Source organism: Cygnus olor, chromosome W, assembly GCF_009769625.2.
Source record: "Cygnus olor isolate bCygOlo1 chromosome W, bCygOlo1.pri.v2, whole genome shotgun sequence".
NCBI lineage: Eukaryota > Metazoa > Chordata > Aves > Anseriformes > Anatidae > Cygnus > Cygnus olor.
The window spans coordinates 3451035-3477282 of record NC_049199.1 but is presented as its reverse complement, the minus strand read 5'-3'; the positions used below and the strand labels follow the sequence as shown (position 1 = coordinate 3477282).

General features: G+C 43.2%; 2 protein-coding genes across 2 annotated transcripts in view; one reads left to right on the top strand and one right to left on the bottom strand.

Annotated features, from left to right (window-relative positions):
- LOC121062420 (zinc finger SWIM domain-containing protein 6-like) overlaps positions 1–24379 on the top strand; it is a 199573-nt gene extending 175194 nt beyond the window's left edge. Inside the window, exons 13-14 of the mRNA XM_040542409.1 lie at positions 1110–1191; positions 21776–24379. Coding sequence (XP_040398343.1) covers positions 1110–1191; positions 21776–22638 — 945 coding nt within the window. The 3' untranslated portion in view covers positions 22639–24379. The remainder of the gene's footprint in view (positions 1–1109; positions 1192–21775) is intronic.
- On the bottom strand, positions 6503–7949 carry LOC121062458 (protein FAM210B, mitochondrial-like). The gene is given in 2 exon segments (XM_040542460.1): positions 6503–7225; positions 7696–7949. Coding segments are annotated over 2 exon segments (918 nt in total). The 3' UTR covers positions 6503–6561.
- Positions 24380–26248: the final 1869 nt, after the last annotated feature.

Sequence of the window (26248 nt, the reverse complement as noted above, 5' to 3'; positions counted from 1 at the left end):
GTCAATGAAAAGAGATGCAGAGGTACGGAAAAAATCGGATGGGTTAGTTTGCCTAACAAGAGTAGACATGTTTTCACTTTAAAGGCTACCATTCATAGAAGGAGGAGACACAATATAATTTAATTTGAATCATTACTAATTGGTTAGGTTTTGCTTTTTTTTTCTCAATAAAACAAAGTCTTTGTAAGAAGGACCTACAGCTGGAATATGATAGCTAAAGATAGCTGAGTGTGGTGGTTTTACCGTGCTAGGCAGCTGAACACCACAACTGCTCTCTCACTCCCTCTCCTTAGATGAGAAGGGGAAGAAGTAAAGGAAAGAACAACTCACGGGTTGAGATAAGGATGATTTCATTAAAGGAAAAAGAAATAATTATTAAGGAAAGATTATTATTAATTAAACAATTTATCTAAAGAATTAACAATTTAACTAAAGGGGAAAAAAAAAAAGAAAGGGGAAAAGGGAGGGGGAAAGGGAAAACTAAACAAAACAAGTAAAGGCTATGTGGAAGTGCAGAGGAAAAAAATTACTCTCTACTTCCCACAAATGAGCGATGCTTGACCACGTCCTTGAAGCAGGGCCTCAACGCACGTAGCCGGTGTTCGGGAGGAGGACAGACGTTTTCACAACAAGAGCCCACCCCCTCCCCTCTTCCTCCTTTTTCCACCTTTTATTGCTGAGTGTGACATCACATGGTATGGAATATCCCTTTGGTTGGTTTAGGTCAGCTGCCCTGGTGATGTTTCTTTTCTCACATCTTTGCCCACCCCTAGGGGGGTTAGAGAGAGTCCTGATGCTGTGCCAGCACTGCTCAGCAGCAGACACAACACTGGTGTGATACCACTGCTGTTTTATCTACAAGTGCAGAGCACAGCACTGTATGGGCTGCTGCAGGGAAAGTTAACATCCCAGCCAGACCCAGTACACTGAGCAGTATTTTTCAAATCTTTTTACGTATTAGCTGACAAGAGGTAGCAGAGAAGGGAGAGGGCAAGAGGCTGCCATTTTGAACCCCAGTGTATCTGAGTAACTTAAATCCCTAATTCTTGGTATATTGCCTTGATTTTGCATTAGGATTAATTTGTATTTTGTTTGTGTCATTTTAATAGGTGATGCGGATGACGCTGTCAACACTGAATTGGCGACGGCGGGAAATGGTGAGGTGGTTGGTAACATGTGCAACAGAAATAGGTATGTTCTGAGATGCTACTCAAGGGCTCCTGCCTTTTCATGAGTTAATCTTAGATGGCTTGATCTTGCTTATCAATACCCAAGCTCTGCAAATGTCTCCCACTTCCTGTTGATCTATAACAATCTTTCATATAGAAGATGTTAATTGTAGTAATGTGCTTGAGCACATGATAGAATAGGCACAGGCCAAGTGAGACAATAGTTGAGTAATGCAGTGTGACTTCCTTCCCCTGCGAGGTAGAGGGGTGCATAATCTTATGGGAAATATCACAGATTTCCCCTTCTCCCCTACATGTTGTGTCTAGGTTTGAGGTTGCAGCAGAGAAAAGACTTGTGGTTATGGGCTGTTGCATTGTGTTACAACTTTGCTTGCTCTGAAAAGCCAAGTTTGGGTTGCAGGTGAGATAGCTATCTGGTCAGCTGTGGGGAAGAGGAAACAGAAAACCGGTGAATGAAATACTAAGAATGCCTCCCACCATATAGGAGGCAAGATCTCGTAGAGAGGTTCTTATCTTTTTTTCAGCCCCTAGATAAATCCAAGCTTAGAGTGTAATACAGCTTTGCTATGTGCCTATGACATTATGCAGGCCTCTCTGTGCTGAAAAGCAAACCAAATAGTAATATACCCATCATTTAACCACACAAGGTGGAAAAAAAAAAAAAAACGCAAAGTGAAGAGATGAAAGACAGACTCCTGATGGCTCTTGAACAGAAGGCCTTTATTGCCCTTTTTTCTCCACTACATATACTTTCCCCATAACCCCATGCACTGTCCACGCGCCCAAATTGGTCATACAATTGGTTAGCGACCCTCAGACGTGCCTCAAGCCAGCCAGCAATTGGCCACTGCCCAAAGCTCATCTTTAACACTGCAGCCAAGTTAATTTATCTCGACCTTGCTCCAGTTCTTTTTCTACCGCTTATTTCCTCATTATCTCTAATTCAGGGATGTGTGAAACAGCACAAAGCCACCTGCGAATTCCTTTCCCACAAGTCCCCCTTTTTTATTTTCAACCAACCAAACGCTTTCTATAGATTTTTCTATCAAGCACCGCAGACACTGCAATAAGCAGGGTACAATAAGCAACAGGGTGAAAATCACATGCAGAATTATGATTGTAAAGTAGCGTGCCTACTAGAATCTACATCAGTCAACAAGCCACTAAGCGCTAGGGATGTTGCTTCACAGCGATGCTGCTTCTCACTCACACAGCGCAATCACAATCAGGCAAAGAGGCCTCTTGCACTTCTCATTCATACCACAAGAAAATATCACTTAAAATAATTTGTCCACGGCTTCAGGAGGTCCTTGTCAACTCCCGTGGTGAGCGGCTGAGAGTGGAGACCCCTCCGAGGAAAATGCTCGGGGTGCACCTAGGGGCGTCTGCTCCACAGTCGATCCCACAGCCGAGCAGAGCGGCTCCTGGCGCAAGGAATGATGCTATTATAGTTTTGTATAATTACACCAAAGAGATGCATTGCAATAAGGAGCAAGTGTGGCGTTGACCATTTGTTTCATGGTTTGGTTTTTTGCCTGAGCAATTGAACCTTACACATGCTGTTGCTGTTACACTTCCCAGGATATCTAATTCCTGTGGCTCTAGGGGCGCTTGCGGCAAGTAGACAGTCCAGTCTTTGTTATCTGCTGGGTTCCCCACCAGACATGTCATAAACGGGTCATTAGCACTAGCCAGGGACAGGCACATCCCTTCTTGCCCTGTCACGTTGGCAAGGGTGACCCAGATGTTGCGGCGTGGTTGGATGGAGACCCAGGGCTGGCAATAACAAACGACAGCGGCGATTGTGAGGAGGAGACCAACCATGGCCTTATCCCCCTTGCTGGTACCCATCTTGGTCCGTGACCTGTGGAGACACAAGCATACCCTCGACCCCAAGTTATTAGAGGCTGGGGTCTCTCCCAAAGACCTGTATTTAATTTTTTTACTATTACTAAGGCCTGCTCTGATTGTGGCACCCGTGACAGCGCGGAATTCATATTTTTGTAATGTTTTATTATGGGCGGTACCTCTTTGTGAGGAAAGGGTAATGATAGGTGAGTCATTACGTGAAGTGCCTTTCCCAACCTGTTCTGTGGTGTTTCCTGGGTGTCTCCCCCTTTTTGTTTATTTAGCAGTGCTTTCAGGGTGTGATGTATGTGCTGAACAATGGCTTGACCCGTGGGGGAATGAGGAATGCCTGTGATGTGTCGGATACCCCAAGTTCGAAAAAAGGTTTGAAGGGAGTGACTAGTATAGGTGGGGCCATTGTCGGTTTTTATTTCCTTTGGGATGCCCAGCGCTGCAACATGGAAGTGAGCCTGGATATGGCAGCTAGTTTCACCCACCACGGCTGTCGCCCAAATAGCGTGAGAGAAAGTATCTACTGATACGTGAACATATTTCAAGCGACCAAATTCTGGAATATGTGTTGCGTCAGTCTGCCATAACTGTAAGGACTGTAGATCTCTAGGGTTTACTGTTAAAGGCGTGGTCAAAACATGTTGTTGACAGTCAGGACATGTTTGGACAATCAATTTGGCGTCAGTGATCGATATAGCAAATTGTTTCACCAAGACTTTGGCAGATTGATGGAAAAAGGCATGGGATAACTGTGCTTGCTCCAGCACCTTAGGCACTGGGCCAGTCAGGGTCATATTAGTTAGCTGGTCAGCGTGTGCATTACCCTCTACAAAAATACTGGGTAACATGGTGTGGCTCCACATGTGAATAATACAATACGGGTGCACTCGCTGCTCCACCAAAAATAACAGCTCCTTAAATTTTAGAAACAAGTTTTCCTTTGGGATATGTCTCAAATGTGCCCTCTCAATGCGCTGAGCGACACCTACAGCATATTGTGAGTCAGATAGAATATTCAAAAGTACTGTTGGCTAGCGCTTAAAAGCCACTATAATAGCATGTAGTTCAACTATCTGTGGGGAACCTTGGATCCGCTCAATCTGGTGTTGCCACTTTGCACCTTCTTCCCAAGTTACTACAGCTTTACCTGTTTTTCCGGACCCATCTGTAAAGACCGTCCGGCCATCCACTGGTTGCCGTTGGCACAACGGCCGCTCTTCAATTTTTATATTATTATAAAAGGAGAACATTTTATGAGGTGGATGGTGGGTATCAACCTGTCCATCGAATCCCGTCAACGCTATTTGGAGCTCTAAACTATTCTGCAAGCACCAGGTGAAATAGTCTTTTACTACAGGAATTATAATCAGATTGGGCTCTTCTCCCACTAATTCAACTATTCTCTCATGTCCTTTCTTTATTAGGACGGCGAACATTTCCACTCGCGTTGCAATAGTTTTTGAGGGTTGATGGGGTAAAAAGACCCATTGCAGGACCACTAAGGGGTCCTTACAGGAGGGGTCCCATTGCCCAATAATAGCCACTGGTTGTTGTTCTTGATTACAAATATATAATTGAAGGGGGAGGTTCTCACTACAGCGATGGCATTGCTGTGCCAAGATTCTTTCGTTAACCATTTGCAATGCTTTATGAGCCTCCTCAGTCCATCGCTTTGGGGCATTAATATCAGTGTCTCCCTTTAATAACTCAAAGAGCGGTGCCAATATTGAATTGTCTATCCCACATTGTAGTCTAATCCAGTTTATATTGCCTAGTAATTTCTGTACATCGTTCAGTGTCTTAACATCTGTATTAAGGGATATCTGCTGTGGTTGAATGGTCTGCTGTAAAATCTTCCACCCCAGATACTTCCAAGGTGCTTGGGTCTGCACCTTTTCAGGTGCAATTTGGAGTCCTGCTGTCTGTAACGCTTGTTTTAAGGCAGGCAGTGCCTCTTGGACCTTATCACTAGAAGATCCAGCTAGTAGGATATCGTCCAGGTAGTGGTATATGTAAATCTCTGGAAAGAACTGGCGTACTGGTTGGATAGCTTTTGCGACATAGGTTTGGCACATGGTTGGGGAGTTTTTCATGCCTTGTGGTAGTACGGTCCAATGATATCGGTCCATAGGCTCCTTCCTATTGATCTTTGGTACCGAGAAGACAAAACGAGGAGCATCATCAGGATGCAAAGGAATTGTGAAAAAACAGTCTTTCAAGTCCATAACAACAATGTCCCAATTACAGGGTATCATGGTAGGTGAGGGTAATCCTGGCTGCAAGGAGCCCATGTCCTCGATCACTGCGTTGATTCGTCACAAATCATGCAGTAATCTCCATTTCCCGCTCTTCTTCTTGATGACAAACACTGGTGAATTCCATGGGCTGTTTGTCGGAACAGTATGTCCTTGTTGGAGTTGTTCTTGAACCAACTCCTGCAGACTACTGCTCAGAAAAAGAATCAGTTGAGCAATTCTAGTTCCCTTTGGTATTGACAATGGTGGAGACGGTGTCCAAGCCATAGCTTGGATTTGTCCATTATAGTCGGCATCAATTATCCCCGGCAAAACAAACAATCCGGTCAAAGTTGTACTTGATCGTCCTAGCAGCAATACACTACAGTCATTCCCAATTGGTCCTTTGATGTTCAATGGAATTTTATGAACGTGAGTACCCCACAACGTGCCATCTGTTACTGTGGAGACATCCACTCCGGCACTCCCTCTGGTTCTTGCTGAGAGGGTGTCCATGGTGGTAACCGTGGCAGCGGGGCTGCAGCACGGAACCCTGCTCCACTGTGGTACTCCATGGGCTGCGGGGGGACAGCCTGCTTCACCATGGTCCTCACCACAGGCCGCAGGGGATTTCTGCTCCAGTGCCAGGAGCACCTCTCCCCCTCCTTCTTCACTGACCTTGGCTCCTGCAAGGCTGTTCCTCACTCCTCTCACTCTCCCAGCTGCTGTGAAGCACAGCATTTCTTTTATTTTTTTCCTGTCTTAAATAAGCTCTCACAGAGGCGCAAACAACATCGCTTATTGGCTCGGCTCTGGTCAGCAGTGGGGCCCTTATTTAACATGGGGCAGCTTCTAGATTCTTCTCACAGAAGCCACCCCTATGGCCCCCTGCTACCAAAAGCTTGCCACGTAAACCCACTACATTCCACCCCTCGCATCTGTGAAAAACATATTTAAGAATAATCACAATATACTCTTACTTTACAATTATCACAATCTTCACAAACTTTACTTACATCAAAAATAAAAAGAATTTCCCACACCAAAATAAACATAACATCATCACAACACCGACGAGGTGGACAATTTACACACACACCACCCCTCATCCCTTCATCACACTAATATGAAACATTTTTCACAATTGCTGCTTTCTTAAATTCTTCACAACTATTACATTCATAAAAACACCCAGTCCATGTTTTGCCCGTTACTATCATCCTTATCTCAAATTCCTTGAGCCCCATGTTGGGCGAGTAAAAAACCATAAGAAGTTATCATGGATTTGGGGTAGGAGGTTTGAAGAAACCAATCTTCCGGCAGTATCGGACAATAAATGGCACAGAAACTATAGTAATGCTGAGTCGTACTGGAGCAAACAATTTGTGAATAGCATATGCCAACACAAATGTGCTTGTACCAGCAGCCCTTTTAGACTGCAGCGATGATTCACTGAAACCAAGTTTGAAGAGAACTGCAGTCATATCCACACCACTTGACACAGCCGGGTAGAAGATTCCTAGAGATACTAATGAAATTCCAACATGGAATGAAACCCCTACAGCACCATATTCTTTGAAAACTTTTTTCAGCTGCTAGGATTTATTGAGTTGCTTGTTTTCACTGCTGAGATCTGTGGCTGCCTTTTCAGGGGATCCACCCACATCCTTGGCCGAGCTGCCGGCGGCGGCCCGCAGCGCCAGCAGAGGGGCCGGCGGGCTGAGGGGAGGTCGGCCCGGGGAGGGGGGTGGCGGGGGGGCAGCGGCGGCGGCGGGCAGCGGCGAGCGGGGGCCCGCGGGGTGGTGGGCAGGGCGCAGCAGCAGGCAGCGCCCGGTGCGGGCGGGCGGGCGCTCGAACCTGAGAAGCGCAGCAGCCGGCGGCGGGGCGGGCGGGCGGGCGGGTGCCCGGAGGTGACAGCGGGGGTGCAGGTGGCGCTGGACCCTGCGTTATCATTACGTTTGGAGCCTTCCCTTGTGGGAGGTTCCTCCTTTGACCGGGAGGCGGGGGTGCTTGTTTCGTCGCGGCCCCGCCCCGCGCTCCTCTTCCCGTTTCCCCGCCACGGCGGCAAAGGCTGCCCTTCCGCGTTGTATTTAGAGCGGCACTGGTTCGCCCAGTGGCGTCCTTTCCCACATCTGGGACGCAAAGTGGGCGGGACTGGGGGCGAGCCGCCCCCCCCGCCCCCGCCAGGGGCATGCGGAGACTAGGTGGCTCGGGTCTCCACACCGATAGCATTTTTTCTGACCCTTGGGGTCCTGACTGATGGTTAGTGCTGCTGCAAAAGCGGACGTCAGCGATTCGGTATGATGTTCGATAGAACCCACTCAGTTACACGCCGCTATCATCTGAACTAGTATTGCATTCACAGGCAGAGCCTGCAGCACCTTTTTACAGTCGGTATTTGCGTTTTCTACCTAGCTAGCTTTTGTAGCAAGGCGTCTTTTGCTTCCCGATTGTCAATCTGCTTATCTAGTGCATCGCGAAGCCGACCTATAAACTGCATGTATGGTTCAGACACCCCTTGCTGGACCTTTGTAAAGGGCTGCGCGGGCTTCCCGGTCTCTGGAATTCTTAACATTGCCTGGAGGGCTAGGGTCACAGTCAGCCGGAGGATGCCTGGATCTAGACGCGCCTGAAGGCACGGATCTGCTATCGGGTCTGTACCCATCAGTTGGGTAATAGGTATATGGATATATATAATAATAATTAAATTAAAAAATAATAATAATAAATAGGTATACTAACCAGCTTGTTAGTAATAGGTAATAAATCTTACCATCTCCCTATGCTGAGTCTGTTTTGCCCGTCACGATAATTACTGCGCGATCTCCCTGTCCTAATCTCAACCCTTGAGCCCTTTTCATCGTATTTTCTCCCCGTTCCTCTTTGAGGAGGGGGAGTGAGAGAGCGACCGTGGTGGAACTTGGATGCCTACCCGAGTAAAACCACCACACCTTGCATATTCAGAAGTGATTGTACAGGCATAACAGTGGCATAGCATTGGGGAGTATGTTAAGCAGATAAGGGGAAGGTCCCACTGTCACAAAATAAGGAGGATAGCTAAGAAAAACTGGATGAAAAAACAGTACGAAAAATAGTACGAAATCAGTACAAACAAAAAATCACGGGCCCTCTAGTCAGGAGAGAAGAACGAAAAAAAAAAAAGGAAAAGGAGAAATTAACAGTTGGTCAAATAAAATTGTACATTTGTACAGCCCTGGTATAATAATAAGCATTGAGTAGTTTGTGAACCTGTAGTACTCAGCCAATGAGGAAACAGGGGAGGAATCAAGCGTTAGGTAATAGGGAATATAAGGTTATGATATACTTTTGCTGAGTGCTCCTGCTTGCAGGACGCCGGCCATTGCAATCGTGAATAAATGGCTTCACAGAAGACCCTGTCTGAGAAAACTGTTGAGGTATTTCTTGTGGGAAAGGAATTCGCAGGTGGCTTAGCGCTGTTTCATGCGCCCCTGAATTAGAGATAATGAGGAAATAAGCGGTAGAAACAAGAACTTGAGCAAGGTCGAGATAAATTAACTTGGCTGCAGTGTTAAAGATGAGCTTTGGGCAGTGGCCAATTGCTGGCTGGCTTGAGGCGCGTGTCTGAGGGTCTCTAACCAATTGTATGACAGATTCGGGCGCGTGGACAGCGCATGGGGCTACGGGGAAAGTATATGTAGTGGTGAAAAATGGCAATAAAGGCCTTCTGTTCAAGAGCCATCAGGAGTCCTTGTCTTTCATCCCTTCAAATGGTGATCCCGACGTGATCGGGAAGAGAGAAACGCTGAGAGAAGCGTCTGAAGGGACCCCAGCCGAACGACTCAAGCTGACGGCGGGACCGCGGCTTTAATCCCGGGACATCACCTCAAGAAGCAGGAGAGCGGCTGGGGCATTAACTATGGGAGCTAATCTGAGGAGGCGATAGCTAAGCTCCTGACTCAACTCCTGGTAAAAAGAGGAGTGAAACATGACCCACATAAAGTGAAATGATTGCTAAAGTTCTTATGAAAGAACGGGGCCCCGATACCAGCTTCGGTGGTGTTTGATTAAAAAATTGTGTTTGATTAAAAAAATGGTGGTGTTTGATAAAAACTTGGAAGAACGTGGGGACAACTCTATGGGACGCTGCCTCGCAGGGAAATACAACAGCTGCTGAGGTGATAACGACCTGGTGCTTAGTGACTGAGACACTGAGATCATGGCAAGTGGAAAAAAGGGTAGAGACAGTGGCCGCTCAGGCTACGCAGGCGGGTGAAATAAAAAGCTGTGACTGCGTACCGCTGGAGGAAGTAAACCCGATAGACTTGGGAACAGAGGCAGAGACGTCTCAGCGGCCGTTAGCGCTGCCGCTGCCACCGCCAACAAGGCCAGCGACGCTGCCCACGGGGGATCTTTTTGACCCCCAAGATCATCGGAAACAACTTCAGAGAGAAGCAGTAAAGGGGGGGGGGGGGGGGGGGGGGGGGCGCAGGGCTCGTTTTTCCAGTCCAAGTTCGGGATCGCGGGCAAAATGACTGGCACCCCTTCTGGTGGGACCTTATTAAGGAACTGCGTAAGGCGGTGACCACTTATGAATTATCGGCCCCGTTTACGCAGTCTCTGATGGAGAATGTCATGAAGGGACAGCTTTTAACCCCCTTTGGCATACGACAAGTGGCGGCGATGATATTAACTCCGACACAAAAGTTATTATGGGAACAGAAATGGAGATTTGTGCGAACATGCAGTGCTCCAAAATTTAGAATTTAGCTCAAGTCACTGCTGCACTTGCCTGGTTCCTTGGAAAGTTGACCTGTCATTGGTTCTGCAGTGTCCTCCTGGAGAGAAAAATACGATGAAAAAGGCTCAAGGGTTGAGATAAGGGCAGGGAGATCACTCACCAATTACTGTCATGGGCAAAACAGACTCAGCAGAGGGAGATTAAAGAAATTTATTGACTATCACTAACAAGCTAGAGAAGTGAGAAACAAAGAAAACAAACTAAAAACAACTTCCCCTCATTCACCTTCTTCCACCTCCTCCCCCCAGGCAGCACAAGGGAACGGGGGAATGGGGGTTACAGTCAGTCTATAGCGTTTCTCCGCCGCCGCTCCTTCACAGTCACTCTCTTCCCCTGCTCCAATGTGGGGTCCCTCCCACGGGATACAGTCCGTCCCAAACTGATTCTGTGTGGGCTTCCCAGAGAGTGCAGTTCCTCAAGAACTGCTCCAAATATGGGTCCGTACCACAGGGTCCATCCATCAGGAGCAAACTGCTCCAATGTGGGTCCCCCACAGCTCCAGTCAGATCACCTGCGCCTGCGTGGGCTCCTCTCCACAGGCTACATGTCCAGCCCGGAGTCTGCTCCTGCGGGTGATCTGCATAGATCGCAGCCTCCTTCAGGTCAGATCCACCTGCTCCATCATGGTCTCCTCCATGGGCTGTAGCGTGGAAATCTGCTCCGTCGTGGTACAGCATGGGCTGCAGGGAGACAGCCTTCTCCACCATGATCCTCTCCAAAGGCTGCTAGGGAACTTCAGCTCTGGCACCTGGAGCACCTCCTCCCCCTCCTTCACTGTCCTTGGTGTCTGCAAGTTTGTTTCTCACTCCTCACTCTCCCAGCTACTGTAGTGTGGCAGGTTTTTTCCCCGTTCTTAAATATGCTCTCACAGAGGTGCAAACAGCATCGCTTATTGGCTCTGCTCTGGCCAGCAGTGGGTCCCTTTGGAGCTGGCTGAAACTGGCCCTTATCTAACATGGGGCAGCTTCTGGATTCTTCTCACAGAAGGCACCCCTACAACCCCCTGCTACCAAAAACTTGCCACATAAACCCGCTACAATACACTGCATAGAAACTTCTACAGTTGTTCATTCTTTTAGAAGCAGAGCACATTTCTTTCTTTGCTTCAACATTTTTCAAAGAAGTTAACTTCCCAAGACCATAGCTAATTGCTTTCCACACATAAAAGCATATATTGTCTGTGTACACTCATGTCTACATGGATCATTGACCCATGATGGAGTATGGAGTATTTTGCCTCTCTGTATTCAAAATCATCTGTTTGTGTTTCATTTTTTGAATCCTCTTTTAGTGTGTGGAACACACGGTATGAAATTAGTGGAAGCTGAGAGGTGCATTTCATGCACCTCAGGTCTGCAAGGACAGGGTTTGCTATCCTTCATGGTCACTTCTGTGTCTGTCTACAGTTCTCTTCTTGCAGCACCAAAACACATACAGTGGAGCCTAGGAGAATGTAGATCTGCAGTTGACTGCTCACTTGTAATCTGAACTTTTTGTTGCTCCCTTGTTTAGCCTGAATTTCACCCAGGCTTTGGGAGCCGGGCTTTAATGGTGATGTTTAATCACAGGTTAGCTTTGCTAAGACCTAACTAAATAATTGATGTTGGGAAGGAAAAAAAAAAGTGAAGAATGCTAAATCTGTTGTAGCTTGTGCTTGTTCTGATGTCCCCTAACCTTGCCAAAATTGCATGAAAGTCATACATTCACAGCAGCATTTCCTTTTCACAGCAAAGGAACGTAGAGACTGGCAATGAAATTCAAACTGACAAAAGATTTCCCCCAAACAGCCTCTTCCTTTCATGCTCTTTTTCTATTTACTGTTACTCATAACCTAATAATCCCCTTTGCATTTTGTAGCTGGGATTTTTCCTGTTTAATGAAACCATTTAATAATGCATCTTTTCCCCCCCTCCTTCTGTGCTTGGAAAAAATCAGCTAAAAAATTTATACGTATTTTATTTTTACATATATAAAGCTATGTAAAAAGGTTTCTCAATGGGACTAAGAAAGAGATTTGACTCTTGATACAAATCAAAGGGGCAGTTGGTTAATCAGTATTTTTTCATATTAGCATGTGCATGTGTCTGAAAATATTAGTAATAACGTGCTGATGGTTATTTACCTGGTGTGTTGTATTTGTATGTGCTTGCTAAATACCCTAACATATATTCAAAATGACCTTTCTCAGAGAATTCTTAAAGATACTCTCATATGCTTTAAGAACCTACATAAAACTGATGGAACTGTTACAGGTACCTTAAAACTGTTTTACGGTCTCCATTCTTACTGTGAAAAACATGTCATACGCTCTAGTTATGTAAAGAACTTAGGTATTTATTTAAGTGCAAAAAACGGTAAAGTTTATTCCATAAGAAATATCACAGGATTTTTAATATTATTCAGTATTTGAAATATTATTGACAAAAGAGATCCAATTTCCTCTGTCCTCCCAGATGACTTCCTGCTAGAATATCACTTGCATATGAAAGCTAGTAGAAACAGAAGCATGGATTAGTGGCACATGGCAATAGGATTTTAGAACTCTGTCGGACACTCATATGGAACTCATATGGACACAGCCAGGCAAGGTCTAAATTAACTACCTCAAACACTAGTGCAAGTGAATCACAGATGTGTGTGACTTCTCAGAGAAGTTTTCTGAATGCTGTTTTGACTCTCTCAGCTGGACCAACTATAACATGACCAGCAGCTTGGCTAGTTTACTTCTACAGGTACTGTAGTTTAAGTTATATCTTCAGAACAGATATATTTGTAAGCTATTCTTTTTCATCTATACATACTCTATATAATTATTTCTCAAATATAATATCTAACATTCTCTTGGTACATGTACACACCTTACTCCAAACTGACACTTGATCAAATTGTTCAGTCCCATGATTTTATGGATGTACTGGTTTAGGACTCCGCTGCGTTACGGAATGTAGCCAATTAACCGGTATGGGTCCGGTCGGGTTCAGGATACTGAACTATCATGGTCACAGATTCACCAATAACGTAGGTATGTTCTGAGATGCTACTCAAGGGCTCCTGCCTTTTCATGAGTTAATCTTAGATGGCTTGATCTTGCTTATCAATACCCAAGCTCTGCAAATGTCTCCCACTTCCTGTTGATCTATAACAATCTTTCATATAGAAGATGTTAATTGTAGTAATGTGCTTGAGCACATGATAGAATAGGCACAGGCCAAGTGAGACAATAGTTGAGTAATGCAGTGTGACTTCCTTCCCCTGCGAGGTAGAGGGGTGCATAATCTTATGGGAAATATCACAGATTTCCCCTTCTCCCCTACATGTTGTGTCTAGGTTTGAGGTTGCAGCAGAGAAAAGACTTGTGGTTATGGGCTGTTGCATTGTGTTACAACTTTGCTTGCTCTGAAAAGCCAAGTTTGGGTTGCAGGTGAGATAGCTATCTGGTCAGCTGTGGGGAAGAGGAAACAGAAAACCGGTGAATGAAATACTAAGAATGCCTCCCACCATGTAGGAGGCAAGATCTCGTAGAGAGGTTCTTATCTTTTTTTCAGCCCCTAGATAAATCCAAGCTTAGAGTGTAATACAGCTTTGCTATGTGCCTATGACATTATGCAGGCCTCTCTGTGCTGAAAAGCAAACCAAATAGTAATATACCACACAAGGTAATTATTTAACCACACAAGGTAAAAAACAAACAAGCAAACAAACAAAAAAGAAACACAAAGAACAAAGGTGGAAGCAGAACCACCCTCATATTTAGAGTACAGCAGTGGGAGAATAATGCACTCATCAGGACATTCTGTTCATTTCTCTGCTTTGCCATAGATTTCCTGTGTGTCTTGATGAGGCATTCCTTAGCTTCTGTATTCCAGTTTACCATCTGCAAGTTGAGGATACAGAATCTAAAAGTGAAGATGAGGGCATTAAAAGCTGTGTAGCTATAAAAAAGTAATAAAAAAAAATCAGTACCTGTGATAGTGGGGACAATATAAATATTATGATAAGGGAGCAGTTTTAATTGCCACTGGAGGTATTTCTGGAAAGCATGCTTCCCTACTGTATTTACTCCTTTTTCATACATTTGAGTCGGATTGTGTCTCATAGATGCTTCCTGAGTTTCAGAACTTCATAAGATTACTGCTGCTTATTCTATGGATTAGTTTCTTTGCTTTATGCTTAACTGGCAAATTAATGTTGTCAGTAGCTTGGGAAAATACAACTTGCCTTTGTATGCCCTCAGGGAGAAAACAATTTGTGTCTGCAAATTTTCATGCAATGCTTTTGTTTTATTGCTATTATATCTTTGCTAAGATAATTATTACTGAGAATATCTTACAGATATTAGTGCCTGGGTATTATTTTGTGCAGTTGCATATTGGCAAATAAAATGCTGTTTTTAATACTGCTTTAAACTAGTTTAACATATTCTAATAGAAGTATCTCATAAAGAACCTATAACGTCATGCAAAGTACTTTTGAGACTTAATCAAGCTGGTAAAGCAGGGAATCTGTTTATTTAAATGAAGCTCTGGTATTCTTTGGCTATGCTGAATTTTTGCATGAGTGAAGGGGTGTGCAGGAAGCATCAGAGTCCTACAGAGAAAATTAGGACCTCTGGGTGTGGTTTAGGTGGGCTCACAGATGTGTGTTAACTGACTCTAGCAATACTAAGGCACTCTAGTTGGCTATAAGGTTAAATTTATGGAACCTATCAGTCACTGTTTCCCCCTTCCTCTCCCCACCAAACACAAACACTCACACACACACCAGGAATAAAGTGATACTAAGGAAAATATTTATTTCAGATAATAGCCAGTAGTGTATATTGCTCAGAGTATTTCCTTACTAAGGAGCTTGATGTTCAGGTGCATATGAATTTGATAAAAGATGTATCTGAAAACCGTAAGGGGAGGGGGTAGGTAGGATTTATTTTTTTAAGGCATGCTTAGTATTAAATGCCATGATGCTCTATTAAGTGAGCTATTTAGCATACTTTCATGTTCTTTCGTGCATGCGCTGTTCCTTGAGATGCTGTTGCGTTAAGGGGTGTAGCCAATTAACTGTTATGGGTCCGGTCGGACTCAGGGTATTGAACTATCACGGTCACAGATTCACCAATAACGTAGCACGCCCTCACTCTAGTCGCGTTCAGTGAGAACTATCACAGCTAGGAACAATGCAATTAAATGCAATTTACTACAGCAACAGGTACGCAGGTTCTTTGGATTGCTGGCAATAAATTCACTGTGTGCAAAAGCAAGCAAGCATGCATGAAACACACAGGTACACACCTAGTATAACCAAGCGTTCAAAACTTACCCCACGGCATCCCAATGGGGGGGGGGGGGAAGAGAGGCTCAGCCCATCGACTGATCCTAGAAGTCAGAAGGTATCCTTCGTGATGGTATCTTCCCTAACATCCCCTCCCTCTTAAGCCAATTTATATTATTTTCTATCTTTTAGGTGGAGTTTGAGTGACTCTAGTCAAGCATATCTTGGTTATAATTGGTAAAAAGTTTTCTCGCTTTTGTTTAAAGGTATAGGCTCCGAGAAATTCACAGCGCGTGCTCAGTGAGGGCTGGTCGCACCTTGGAGGCGGGTAGCTTTTGGGATGGAGGTGTGTTTTGGTATTATGATGATATTATAATGAGCAAAAGTTCACTAGAGTACAGCATTTGTCAAAAACATGACAGGTCGTTGGCTCAGGGTAGCAAATGTGCAGCTTATCGCTCTCGGTGTGCACAAGAACAGTCGAGTCCCCACCTGGTCACAGAGCCTAGCCGTGATGTCTCCACTCTGCTCTACACTCCGTACTGTTCCTTAGAGTCAGCACACCAGGTTCCCCTAGTGCGATAGCGTCTAAGGTTGGAGGCGTAGGGAACGCTTAGGTAATGCAGCTACACTCCACCCTGAAAGCTTCTTCAGTGCTGTACGTTTTCTTTAAAATGTGAATATCAGTTTAATTTGCCTAGTCACTTTAGGCAATTACTCCACAGATGTACATTGAGAAAATAAGTTAAAATTACCTTTTAAAAACATTCAACGTGAGGGCTGCTTTTAAGTGGTGTGATGAGACCAAATGAGCCAGAACTTTGTGAGAAAGCTCTCAATAATTTTCTTCAGACAGGATCTTCTGTGAAGCTATTTTATTCGTGATTGCAATGGCGGGCGTCCTGCAAGCAGGAGCACACAGTAAAAGTTTATCATAACCTTATATTCCCTATGACCCGACACCTGATTTCTCCCGTTTCCTCATTGGATGAGTACTACAGGTTCACAAGCTACTCGACGCTCCTCTATACCATATATGTACAATTTTTTTTGACCAGCCGTTAATTTCTCCTTTTGCTTTTTTTCCTTCTTCTCTCGTGACTAGAGGGCCCGTGATTTTTGTTTTTACTGATTTCATACTTCTCATCTTGTTTTTCTTATCTATCCTCCTTATTTTCGGACAGTCGGACCTTCCCCTTATCTGCTTAACATACTTCACACTGCTGTGCTGCACAGTCACTTTTGAATAAGCAAGGTTAGTGGAATTTTCCACTGCAAAAACACCTTCTACTGCAAAAACACAACTTCGTTTCTCACAATTCCCCCCTCTTCTTTCTTACTCCTATTGTTGTTTTTGCACCTCTTCACATACTCCACTCTTGAGTTTTTCCAACATTAGGGCACAACATTCTTCTTCGGATGTCACAGGGGATGACAGATATACAATGCCATTATTATTATAATACCAGCAAATATTTGTCTGAGCCAATTCCATTCAGGTAAGCACGAAGTTAGTTTCTCCCAAATGTTTCTAAATCCCCAGGAAGTGTCATCGTGAGCCACTCTATGTAGGATCTTGTTGTTTTTTTTTTTTCCCAACTATTTTTGAGATCAGTCAAATTTATCCCATTTGATCTACATATATAGACAGCAACTAGTATTAATTACAGTGCACACTCCTCCTTATGAGGTTGTTAATAAATCTAATACCATTCGATTCAAAAGTACTATTTTTGCAAACTTATCTCCTTTTTCTTGCATCCAGAGTGTTATTTTCTAGTTCTTCAATTATAGCTGAGATATTTACAATAGCTTTTTCTGATTCACTCACCCCTGACCAAGGTAAAAACCACCTTGCAAAGCTGTGAAATGCTAGAGAATTTTACTAGAGGATTATCTGAAGTCTGCTTAATTCTGCGTGTGGTCTCAAGGGGGCTTTGGCTTTGTGGGTCTTCAATAATAGTTACATTTGGAATTATTGCCCCCAGGGTGCAAGCTCCCTTCCATCCTAGGGGCGACACCTTCCTGGCTTTATTGCCACATAGCCAGTACCACCCCTTGCCATTTGGGACAGGCCATCAGGTTACAGGATTCTCATGTTGTATCTGGTGTGCATTATGTATATTAGCATTCCCGTGGCTACCATATTTGGTACAGTGCGGATTATTCCCTACTTCATGGATAATATTTCCACACCCGGGGTCAGTACTATTGCCCCCTGAGTTTTCTATCAATGTTGTTTAAAAGGCACCTTTGGTAACACAGTATAATGTAGCCAGGATTATGTGTAGGGAGCTCAACTTCAAAATCTGTTCCTTCCTGGGACTGAGTATGATCTGTCATTTTGAGAAATCTAGAGAATCCAGACACAGTTGCTGCTGGAAATAGCAATCAGGGACAAGGCCTTTTCAGTCTTTCTAGGCATCTGGGTGCAAATCCAGCAATTATTTCGAGAGAGAACTCAGCAGATGTTCTGGATTAATTGGAAATGCTGAATTTTCCCTCCATCCTATCACTAATCCCTTGAGAATAGGTATTACTAAGATAAACTTAAAATACATCATTTTTATGTATATATACACCCCCTATAATAATTAAGAAATAATAATTAAGAAAAACAATAAAAATCATAAACTAATAAGGATTCTTCTGGTGGGGATTAAATGCAACCCCCTTCTTTCTTTTTCTCCCACTTCCAGAGAGTGTTCCCTGGAAACACGCCAATTCTGTGTAATTCAATCCCTTTTACTCATTAATTCATTAAGAATTCTTCTAAGGAGAAGTTAAAGGTTTACAATAGATAGTTTCAACAGTTTTAACCTTAAAAGTCTTTGTTAATGCAGTCTCTCAGGTATCAGGATTAACTGATGCTTTTACCCGGGTATGAGTCCACCCTTTCTCAGTCGTTCTTACTGTCGTCTCGGTAGTCAGGAGCACTTGGAACAGTCCGTCCCACTCAGGTTGCAGTTTCAGTTCTCTCCATGTTCGCATCAGATCCCAATCTCCTGCTCGGAATGGATGGATCAGGGCTTCCAAGGGTGGGGTTTGAGCTAACAGTCCACGGGTCCTGAGAGATGACAAAGAGGACGACAGCCCGAGTATATAGTTCTTAAGAAAAGCATCTTTTGTCTTGAATTGAGGTAATTCATTCCCTTTGTCCATGTACAGCAATCCAAATAATATTTTATATGGTGAAACTCCCACATCTTTTCTTGGTGCGGTTTGAATTTGGAGAAGTGCCAAAGGTAAGCACTTCGTTTTGGGGAAGCCGAGTTTCCAGAACTTAGTCAACTGCTTCCTTACTGTCTGATCCGCTCCACCGTTCCAGAAGAGGAAGGATGCCAAGGAGTGTGAAATTTCCACTTAATTCCTAGAGTCCACATTAGCCCTTGCAATATTTCTGACATAAGGTGATTTCCTTGATCAGAGTCAATATTTTCAAAAAAGAATAATAAGTATTTAAATCTACCTACTCTAAGGAGTTCTGTAAAATCTACCTGTACATTTTGGAAGGGTTGAATTCCTGGTTCTTGCCCTCCTTTGGGCTGACTGCAGATAATTTTCCTATTTAACTTCTGACATACTACACAACTCCTGCATACTTGTTCAGCCAGAGTATGTATATTCCTACACATACATATTTCCATAGCACAGCATCACACATTGCTTGAATTCCCCAATGACCCTCTTGATGTAAAACATTTAATATTTGCCTCATTAGCACTTTATTCAGCATTTCTCTCCCCTCAGGGAGTATCTATTTTCCTTTGGACTTCGTGACTCCTAATTCCTCCCTGAATCCTCTCTGGATTTATTCTTTGTTCTCCCTCAGACACTAGATGCTCTAAATACTTGACTTCTCTTTCTACATATTGTAATTGCAATACTTTCAAGCCCTGTTTTCCCAGAAAGTTGAATAGCTTGTTAGTAGCATCCTTCACAACTGTTTTCTCCTGTCCTGACAATAAAAGATCATCCTCATATTGTAACAGTAACACCTCCTCTGGAGCTTGGAATTGCTCCAAAATCTGTTCTAGAACTTCCCAAATAAATCGGTGGCCCTGTAAACCCCTGAGGTAAAATTGTCCATCTGTATTGCTGCTTCCACCTCATTTCAGGGTCTTTCCACTCAAAGGCAAATATATCTTTGCTCTCAGGGTCTGAGAGTACCTCATTAATAACACCATTATTCCAGCCTAACAATTTACTATTTGAATGCCCAATTTCATTATCAAATCCTTTCCCAACAAGTTAGTCCCTGCCTCGGGTGCATACAATAATTGCCCAGTGATCATTCTATCCCTAGCCTCAGCTTGGTATCCCCAAAAAGTAGCACTGTTATCCCAGCCCCTTCTATCCCATCACAATTAGGGTTTCATTAGTTAATTTAAGCCCTGATACTTTACAGGCCAGTAATGACCTAGTTGCCCTAGTGTATTGGGTTCACATGGCAAGGTTCCAGTAGAGGGTGGGGCTGGGGGGGGGGGGCTGCAGTGGTAGCCCCTGTGAGAAGAATCCAGCAGCTGCCCCATGTTAGATAAGGGCCAGTTTCAGCCAGCTCCAAAGGGGCCCTCTGCCGCCCAGAGCCAAGCCACGAGCAATGCAGTTTGTGCCTCTGTGAGAGCACATCCAAGAAAAGGGGAAAAAAAAAAAAAAAAACCCTGCTGCACAACAGCAGCTGGGAGAGTGAGGAGTGAGAAACCTCCCTGCAGACACTAAGGTCAGTGCAAGGAGGGGGAGGAGGCGCTCAAGGTACCGGAGCCAAAGCCCCCCCGCAGCCCACAGAGAGGTCCCTGGCGGAGCAGGCCGACTCCCCCTCCCCGTAGCCCGTGGTGTAACATGGCAGAGCAGATATCTATGCTGCAGCCTGTGAAGAGGAGCCCAGGCAGTTCGGGGGGGGGTTCCCCTGGGGTCCCAAGCCGGACCAACCCGCTCCTGATGAAAAGACCCCGAGGCACAGACCCACACCTCAAGCAGCACCCAAAGAGCCCGTTTTTCACTGCCTGTGGAGAAAACGCCAATTTCTCTGTTAAGGGTTGTAGCTGATTAACCGTTATGGGTCTGGTCGGATTCAGGGTATTGAACTATCATGGTCACGGATTCACCAGTAATGTAGTACGACCTCACTATAGTTGCGTTCGATGAGAACTATCACGGCTAGGAACAATGCAATTAAGTGCAATTTATTAGAGCAACAGGTACATGGGTTCTTTGGATAGCCGGCGATAAATTCACTCTCTGCAAAAGCAAGCTACCATGCATGAAATACACAGGTAAACACCCTGGCTATTAACGCATTAAAAAGGCACAAAGACTCTAGAAATTTCTATGTTTCCATGGAGACACCTGGTATAACCAAGCATTCAAATCTTACCCCACGGCGTCCCGAGGGGGGGGGGGGGAAGAGAGGCCTGTCGACTGATCCCAGAATTCAGAAGGTATCCTTCATGATGGTATCTTCCCTAACATCCCCTCCCTCTTAAGCCAATTTATATTATTTTCTATCTTTTAGGTGGAGTTTGAGTGACTCTAGTCAAGCATATCTTGGTTATAATTGGTAAAAAGTTTTCTCGCTTTTGTTTAAAGGTATAGGCTCCGAGAAATTCACAGCGCGTGCTCAGTGAGGGCTGGTCGCACCTTGGAGGCGGGTAGCTTTTGGGATGGAGGTGTGTTTTGGTATTATGATGATATTATAATGAGCAAAAGTTCACTAGAGTAGAGCATTTTGTCAAAAACATGACAGGTCGTTGGCTCAGGGTAGCAAATGTGCAGCTTATCGCTCTCGGTGTGCACAAGAACAGTCGAGTCCCCACCTGGTCACAGAGCCTAGCCGTGATGTCTCCACTCTGCTCTACACTCCGTACTGTTCCTTAGAGTCAGCACACCAGGTTCCCCTAGTGCGATAGCGTCTAAGGTTGGAGGCGTAGGGAACGCTTAGGTAATGCAGCTACACTCCACCCTGAAAGCTTCTTCAGTGCTGTACGTTTTCTTTAAAATGTGAATATTAGTTTAATTTGCCTAGTCACTTTAGGCAATTACTCCACAGATGTACATTGAGAAAATAAGTTAAAATTACCTTTTAAAAACATTCAACGTGAGGGCTGCTTTTAAGTGGTGTGATGAGACCAAATGAGCCAGAACTTGTTATCCAAATTGTTTTAAATAACAAGTAAAACAGCTCATTTTTTACACCAAGAGATTGAAGCTTATCTTTTATGGCTTTTTTGTTGTTCTCTGCATTTCAGTGATTGTTACAGAGTTTGCACAGTAGCTTTTGTTTTAATGTCCCTTTCCAGCCTGTTATTTGGGTTGGCCTTTCTTGCTGAGGCACATCCCCTTGTATGTACTGGTAACTTCTTAGACTTTGCTAAAAACGTTATCTCTTGCTGAACATCTGTATCTGCTAGGCTTTATCAGTTATCACTAATCCTTTTTTTCTTTCCAAGGTGTTTATGCACTGGATAGCATCATGCAAAGCTGGTTTACACTTTTCACTCCAACAGAAGCCACTAGTATTGTTGCTACAACAGTGATGTCCAACAGTACCATTGTCCGTCTGCATCTGGACTGCCATCAGCAGGAGAAGCTGGCTGGCAGTGCTAGGACGCTTGCTCTACAGTGCGCCATGAAGGATCCTCAAAACTGTGCCCTCTCTGCACTGACGTTATGTGAAAAGGATCACATAGCTTTTGAGACTGCTTACCAAATCGTTCTAGATGCTGCTACAACTGGCATGAGCTACTCACAACTTTTTACTATAGCACGATACATGGAACACCGTGGTTACCCCATGCGGGCCTACAAGCTGGCCACTTTGGCCATGACGCATCTCAACCTGAGTTACAATCAGGATACACACCCTGCTATTAATGATGTTCTGTGGGCATGTGCGCTCAGCCACTCCCTTGGGAAAAATGAGCTAGCAGCTATAATACCTCTGGTGGTCAAAAGTGTCAAATGTGCAACAGTACTGTCAGACATTTTGCGTAGGTGTACTTTGACCACTCCTGGCATAGTGGGACTTCATGGAAGGAGGAACTCTGGTAAGCTCATGTCACTGGACAAAGCCCCTTTAAGGCAACTCTTGGATGCCACGATCGGAGCCTACATTAATACGACTCATTCACGTCTCACTCACATCAGCCCTCGACACTATAGTGAGTTTATAGAGTTCCTTAGCAAGGCCCGAGAGACCTTTTTAATGGCTCATGATGGGCATATCCAGTTTACACAGTTTATTGACAACCTAAAACAAATCTACAAAGGCAAAAAGAAACTGATGATGTTGGTTCGTGAACGCTTTGGTTGATGAAAATGTGTGAATGTGGGTGGGGGTTTGGGGGGAGGGAAAGGGTGGTTTGTTTCTACTTGAGCCTGCCTTTGTATCCTTTTTAACTTAAAGAAACAGAGCCACACCGGTATTATATGTGTATAGTTATATTGAGTTTGCAAACTAAACTGTCATGTTGTGAAAGTTTGTGTGTTTATTTTTTTTTCTCCTTTTTTCTGTTATGTATGAGAGAGAGAGGTTAAAAAAGGTTTGGTTTACACTGAGTATATGTTGTCAAGTGGCAAAAGCCCACATCGCTCTCCTGTTCTTTCTGTATATGTTCACAGCCTCAAAAACAAGCATATATTGCAATGGCTTTAACAAACAAACAAAACACCTCCATCCTGTGATAAGTACCTCGAATGGATCCAGCTTTACTCCTTTGTAACTCATCCTTACATTTCAGCATATTTAAACAAAGCAACAAATGAAATACTAATAGTTATAAGGCTGACCACGTGGCTTTGCAGTGCTGTTCATCCAGAAGCATGGCACACAATGCTTGTGCATGTGGAAACTTAGCAACTGTCAACATACATTCTCAGGGATTTATCAAAAAATAATAAAAAAAAGAATGAGAGCATTTATTGTACTGTATATATATTATAGTATATGTCTGAATACTGAAAAATATAACATTAATTTATATAAAAAAAATCTATGTAATGCAAAATACTTGAAGCTGCAGTAGCTTGGTTTTAAACAAAAAAGAAAACCTATAAGAAGGATTAAAGTGCGCCTTGCTTCAGGGTTGGCTCAGGTGGTGAACCATATGCTGGGCATCTATGCACAGCCACCTTTTGGATAGCATGGTTGGACTGATACCTATTGGGGGAAGGTGTTTTTTTTATATATATATATATTTATACAACTTGTGTATACATATATATATACACACATGCTTGTAACAAGCACTGTAGTAAAGAGGGACAACAAAAAATACGCAGCGAGAACAGCAAGCCTTAGCATTAAGAATACAGTATGCCAGAATTGGGGTTTGTGCCTCCTAGCCTAGAAAGCTTAAAGAAATATCCTTTTGACACAAAACACATAATGTTTTCCAAAATGATTGACATGACATGTTATGCCTTTGCAGTGAGCTAACCTTTGTGCACAAATAACATATATATATTATATATATACCTTCTGCATAGGTATTTTGACTTTGTGCAGGACAGAAAGTTGTGTAGGTATGACTGTTCTACTTTTCAGTTTGTTTTTTAAATATATTTTATTTTCTCTAGAATTACTCAAACAAAAGCAGCCTTCTATCTTGCCTTGTCTTAATGCTTTAAAATAACCAAACTGAAGATCTAATTACCAAACTGTTCATTATATTATTAAATACCAACTTTGGTTACAGTACAGTGTCTTTACTTTAGCTGATGGTTCTGTATCCTTGTGCTTTTTAAAGCAGTTTTTATGTTTTGGTGCAAAAGTTGTCCAGTGTCTCTTGTTCCCTTCATTAGAGAACATGATAGAGGTATGTTTGGTAGGTATTTTTGTTTAGAAAAACTGTTTCATGCTCTCCATTTTATTTATTATAATAGGTAAAAAGGTTGTACTTCATCATCCATGTAAACATACTCATGAAGTTGAAAGTAATTAAGATTTGATACACTGATATCAATTTATTTATGTAACTAAATCACTGTTTTATAAACTTGTTAATGATCAACAGTTTTTTTTGGTTTGATTAAAATTAGTTTTTTGAAAGTTGATTCTGCCTCCTTTATGTTGTTTGTTACTGGAGTTGAATTGTGAATGGATGGTTCGTAGATCCTAAATGCCCAGCTTACAACTTTGGTCCATTATAGTGGTAAGCAATATGATCACCAAGAACAGGAAAGAAATGTTTTGTTCCTCAAAAATCTGCTGATTAGTGGCAGTGCTCAGAAGTGCACCAGCTTCTGTGCAAAAGATGGAAGTAGACTTGGTGCATCGTAGGAGGCACAAAATGCTGCCTGCAGTTGAAAGATGTGTGGTCTATAGACTTGGCATATTGCCCTGGTGGGATGGTAGAGTGCCATGTTCACACTTCATGGATTATTTAGGTGGGCATGAGAGTTGAGATGTACTGCAAATAAAAACAAGGACAGTTCTTGCTGTTCTTTGATTGGCTTTTCATGTTGTGTATATGTTGTGTATTCTGAACTGTGAAGCTCGCTCCACACAGCATGGAGACTTTGCTCACAGCTGAGAGCTAATATACCTGCTTTTTGGGAGTCTTTGCTCTGTAGGATTTGTGTAAGTTTTCTAGCCCTCAGTGAATAATAGGATATGGCATGGTTGAAAATTGAAGAGGGGAGTTTTTTACTTTGCCAAGATCTTTATTATCTTAGGCATGTTATATGATGTCATATTTGACTATATGATCTGAAGACTTTCATTTTCTTTTTTAGTATCTTCAGCTAAAAAGAGAATTAGCATGCAGCAAGCAATTATCAAAGATGCCAGTGTACCCATGAATTCTGACAGTGAGACTTGTGTCACCGGAAGATTAAGGAGGAAAAGGTCTGAATCTTTGTACAAAATCTCATGTAAATATGAGTCTTTACCAAGTCTTCCTAACAGCTGAGTTGTCCTGACCTGTAGTACTAGTGTTCTCTAGCTTCTGCAACTTCTATCCCTTCCAAGTACTGGATTCTCATTACGTTTTGAAGTTTCTCATGAATTATCTGTTACAGACAATAAGAAACAATGGGATACCCCATTCTGTAGTAGGGTCGGCATGGTTTTCTTTTGCCTCTTAAAAATAAATCAATATTATGGATATTGTGGACTATGGAGATTGCAAAACAGAAGCCTGTTTGAAGAGAATGCTTTAGAATTAAATGCAGTCACGATGGTTGGAACCTGCTTTTGATGAGCAGAATGGCTTATTCTTCCTTCAGAATGGATGGAAGTTTATTTCATGTCCTTTCATGACTGACTGATATCTCTTGTGCATCCTTAGTGGTGCTGCGCAGTACAGTTCACACTATGTTAAAAACCTTCATGGACCAACAGAGACTTGGCCAATATCTCTAGTTTAGATATGTACTACTCTTGTTTTGTGGAGGTAGGGAGAGTCCAGGGAAAAGATTCCAGGAAAAAAAATAAAATCTCAAGGCTCTTTTGGTGAAAACTGTGATCAAATATTTCTAATGTAATTTCTAAAATCACATATTTGAATTAATTTTGGAGTATAAGGAAACCTAATCAAAATACGTCTCAAATTGCTTATCTTCTCTTCAGAGCTATATCTTTGAGGTATGCAACTGAACACCACTGTTATCATTGTTTCAAAATGCTACAATGTTTTTCAATGCTCCCTTAAATGAGAATTTTTATTTTTTTTTTAATCTGGAGTCTCTGTTTAGTACTGAAGGAAACTGAACATAATTCTCCCATATCATAGACTAACATTGAATCTTCATTCTTTTGGTGAGTTGAGTGAACTCCTGAAAGATGTGATATTCATTCTGTATTATGAGATTATGTCTTGTGGCCCAAGAAACTGACTTTTGCCCCTAAGTTCATTTTCAAAATTTCCTTTACAGTCTATTGATTCTGCCAGAACATAATTCAGCAGAGATTTTTATTATCT